Source organism: Aristolochia californica, unplaced genomic scaffold, assembly GCF_029961685.1.
Source record: "Aristolochia californica isolate CCGP_79_NKW_82.1479 unplaced genomic scaffold, dmAriCali1.0.hap1 SCAF_4, whole genome shotgun sequence".
NCBI lineage: Eukaryota > Viridiplantae > Streptophyta > Magnoliopsida > Piperales > Aristolochiaceae > Aristolochia > Aristolochia californica.
The window spans coordinates 32719775-32723910 of NW_027182103.1; the positions used below are offsets into that span (position 1 = coordinate 32719775).

Genomic DNA, 4136 nt, shown 5'->3' on the forward strand with positions numbered 1-4136 from the left:
ATTTTGGATCGCCTCCTCAAGGTACAAGTTCGTATAAAGGACTTCTATGACAAGGGGTAGAGGGATGTCTCATACAAGGAAGGGGACTACGTGTTAGGTTCCCTTGCCATGGATCGAGTCACCCGGCGATCTCCTCTGGCTTCCAGGTTGAATGACGATGAAGGGAGTGACTTAGGGTGCTTAGAACGACCAATGGTTAGGGAAGATGTTGTCGTGTCACCCTTCTTCCCTCTCTTCCTTCCATATTGCCTGTTGATGCTGGAAGAGGATTCTTGTTCCTTGAATGTGTAATGGTGGAAATTAGAATGGAATGGATTGAACCTTGAAGGAGATTCGACCTGAACCTCAAAGGGAGAATTCGACCTAGACCTCAGAGGGAGAATCTGACTTGTCTAAACTAAATTTCTCAATGCTTAACCTTCATCCATCTTGGCATCCCAATAAATAGGTTTGGGAACGAAAATACAAGCTAGACCCATGGGTCAATTGGTTCACTCCAAATTACCTCCAAACCAAACCAAACCAAATTGAAATACATGAAAAGGGAAATAACATAATTTAATTCCTATGCCTGTTGATAACTCGGGATGCTATGGAGTCCATAACATCACCCCCTCTTGGAGAAAAAGCTTGTCCTCGAGCTCAAAAGAGTTGTATAGAGACCGGAAAGTTGCTAAGGGCTCCCATGTAGTGTCACTGGGGTCAACGTCAGCCCACTGCACGAGTACCTCCAAATCGCCCTGAATGTGACGAGCCAACAACACCTACACTGGAGTAGAAAGGACACGTACCTGATGTAGTGGTGGCAGAGGAGTGTGCAACATGGGGGAGTCACCCTGGAAGGCCTTCAGTTGGGAGACGTGAAACACATTGGGAATCTTTGCTTCTAGTGGAAGCTGTAAGCGGTAGGCGACTGTGCCAATGAGGTCTAACACCTGAAAGGGACCATAATACTTCAGAGATAGCTTGTGGCATTTGGAGGCTGTCAGTGAAAGCTGCCTGTAATGTTCAAGACGCAACCATTACGTAATCTCTTGGAGAAAAGAATACTTCTCAGTGATGTTTATCATAATATAATTTCATAGTATGTTGGGCCTCTTGGAGATGAGTGCGCACCTCACTGAGCATGGCGTCCCTTTCTGCTAAAGCCTGGTCCAAGGTGGCAACCTTGGATGCACCTGGTTCATACGATAAAAGTCGAGACAGATCTCGGCCATATACTACCTTGAATGGAATAGTGCCGAGTGTGCTGTCGTAGGATGTGTTGTAATAGAATTCTGCCCATGCCAACCACTTAACCCACCATTTAGGTGAGTCCCTCACAAAACAACGGAGATACATCTCATTCGTTCGGTTAATGACCTTGGTCTGTCCATCAGTCTGTGGATGGTAGGCAGAAGAGAACACCAACTTCATGCCTTGCAGCTTGAATAGTTCCTTCCTGAACGTACTGGTAAAGATGGCATCCCTGTCACTGGTAATGGAGGCAGGCATCCCATGTAATCAGACAATATTATCCATGAATAGTTGAGCTACTTGACCTGTAGTGTAAGGATGCACCAAAGGGAGGAAATGGCCATACTTTGAGAAACGGTCAACCACTACAAATATAACTGATTTACCGGACGAGGGGGGAAGGCCATCAATGAACTCCATGGATATATCGGACCAGACTTGTGACGGTAGCTGAAGTGGTTGGAGCAACCCTGCTGGACTTAAAGATTCAGTTTTATTCTGTTGACAAATCTGGCAAGCCATCACATAACCGGCTACACTGTGCTTCATACCCTTCCAATAAAAGTCTCGACTGATCCGAAAATATATTTTCTGTCGGCCCTCATGTGTACTATCATGGAAAGAGGCTAAAATTCTGGTACTAAGTGGCGACGTGTGGTGCGAAAAAATCCAGTTTTTGAACAGGATTAGACGATCCTAGATCGTCTAATGTCGATTCGATGTCCCCTATTGAATCTCATGATATAATGCAAGAAGTTCCGGATACTGTTGTGTCTCCTCCCTAATAGAATCCAACTAGAGAACTCTGGGCTGACTGATAGCATGTAAGTGCGGCTTTGGAAGGTACCGACGAGACAAAGCATCAACCTCCACATTCGAACTGCCAGGTTTATATTCAACTGTAAAGTCAAAACCCATCAGTTTACTTAACTAGTGCTACTAAGGGGAGGTGGTGAGGCACTGGTCTAGAAGATACTTTACGCTGCGATGATCGGTTCAAATCAGAAATGTGCACCCCTAGGAATAAGGGCGCCAATGCTGTATTACTTTAGCTAAACCGATCAATTCCCTCTCATAAGCTGCTAGCTTGTGATGGTGGAGGCCAAGCTGGCGGCTGAAGTAAACGATTGGGTGGCCCTGTTGCTGTAACACTGCATCGATACCACCACCCGAAGTATCACATTCCACCACAAATAACTCATCAAAGTTTGGTAGCTACAAAACTGGCGCTGATGATAAGGCGTTCTTCAGTTGCTGAAAAGAATGATCCCCTGTCTCGGACCAAGTGAAGGCATTTTTCTTGAGTAGGTTGTTGAGTGGTGCTGCAATCTGGCCATAGTTGCGGATAAATTTTCTGTAATACCCTGCGAGGCCCAAAAATCCCCTTAATACTGTGATGGAAGTAGGGGGAGGCCAATCTGTGACAGCCTAAATCTTACTTTGGTCAACCTTCACCCAACTGCTGAAATAATGTGGCCCAAGTATGCCACCTCAGAGGTGCCCATAGAACATTTAGACTTATTTAAAACCAATTGATGGGAGCGGAGAAGAGTAAAGACCTGGTGAAGGTGCTGAATGTGCTCGTCCCAATGTTTTCTATACACCAATATATCATAAAAAAATACAAGAACATATTTCCGAAAGATAGAGCTAAATACCTCATTCATGAGGGCCTAGAATGTGGATGGCGCATTGGAGAGACCAAAGGGCATCACGAGGAACTCGAAATGACCGTGGTGTGTGTGGAACACTGTCTTCTCCACAACTAAGGATGAACACGAATATGATGATAGCCTGACTTCAAATCCAGCTTGGTAAATATAGTGGCATTGTGTAACTCATCTAACAACTCATCTACCACTGGGATGGGAAATTTGTCTTTAATAGTGTGAGCATTGAGTTGCCGATAGTCCACACAAAACCTCCATGACTTATCATGCTTTTTGACCAGTAATACCGGGGATGAGAAAGGAGACATGCTTGGCTGAATAATTCCTTGGGCGAGCATATTTTGGCACTGGCTCTCAATTTCATCCTTCAGTAAGTGGGGGTAACGGTAAGGCAGAACCACCACAGGTTCAGTTCTCATCTTCAATCTGATGCAGTGATCATAGTGGCGAATAGGCGGAAGAGCAGTAGGATCATGAAATAAATGTTCAAAATCTATAAGTGAAATAACTTACAGTGCTCGATGCTTTGGACCTGAACTGACTGAAGTGCGCAGGGCACTGTAGCCTGTGTGCCCTGCAAGGTGATCTTACGTTGGGCTTCTATGAAGGTCATGGTCAGGGCCTAGAAATCCCACAAAATAGGCCGTAACAGTTGGAGCCATTTAACTCCAAGTACCAAATCAAATCCTGCCAGTGGAATCACCAAGAAATTTGCACTAAAGGAGTGGCCCTCATTATAAAAGGGGGTGGTTGAAGAAATACCCACACTCATGATTTTCTCCCCATTGGCCACTGAGACTGAGAGGCCTATGGTCTGCTGGACTACCAACCCAAGCTGCTCGGCTGCTGACTGACTAATGAAGTTATGCGTGCTGCCAGAGTCAACTAATGCTAATAACTGGAGATGGTGCAACTGCGCCCGAACTTGCATGGTGTTAGAACTACACCGGCCAGTCATGTCATGAAGTAAAATCTCTGGGCCCTATTGTTCTGTATCAACAATGTCTTCCTCAGGTAATATGTCCTCACAATCTTCCCAAAGAACCACATTGAATAATCTTTTGCATATGTGACCCTGAACATTCACAATTAAAAGAAAGGCCCTTGGCCTTTCTTTGTTCCTTGTCTTGTCTATTCAACTTTTTGATATAAGGGGTGGGTGCCATAGAGGTAGAACTTTCTGCAAGCTATGCTGCACTGGGTCCAAAATGTGGAGGCCCTAAATATGGT

General features: G+C 45.1%; 1 protein-coding gene across 1 annotated transcript; it reads right to left on the reverse strand.

The window, feature by feature from the left end:
• Nucleotides 1–590: 590 nt before the first annotated feature.
• LOC137963220 (uncharacterized) lies at nucleotides 591–1494 on the reverse strand. The gene is made up of 3 exons (XM_068810390.1): nucleotides 1117–1494; nucleotides 792–935; nucleotides 591–740 (listed from the first exon to the last, which is right to left on the reverse strand). The coding sequence occupies exons 1-3, from the start codon at nucleotides 1492–1494 to the stop codon at nucleotides 591–593; spliced, it is 672 nt and encodes a 223-aa protein (XP_068666491.1).
• Between the last annotated feature and the right edge of the window lie 2642 nt (nucleotides 1495–4136).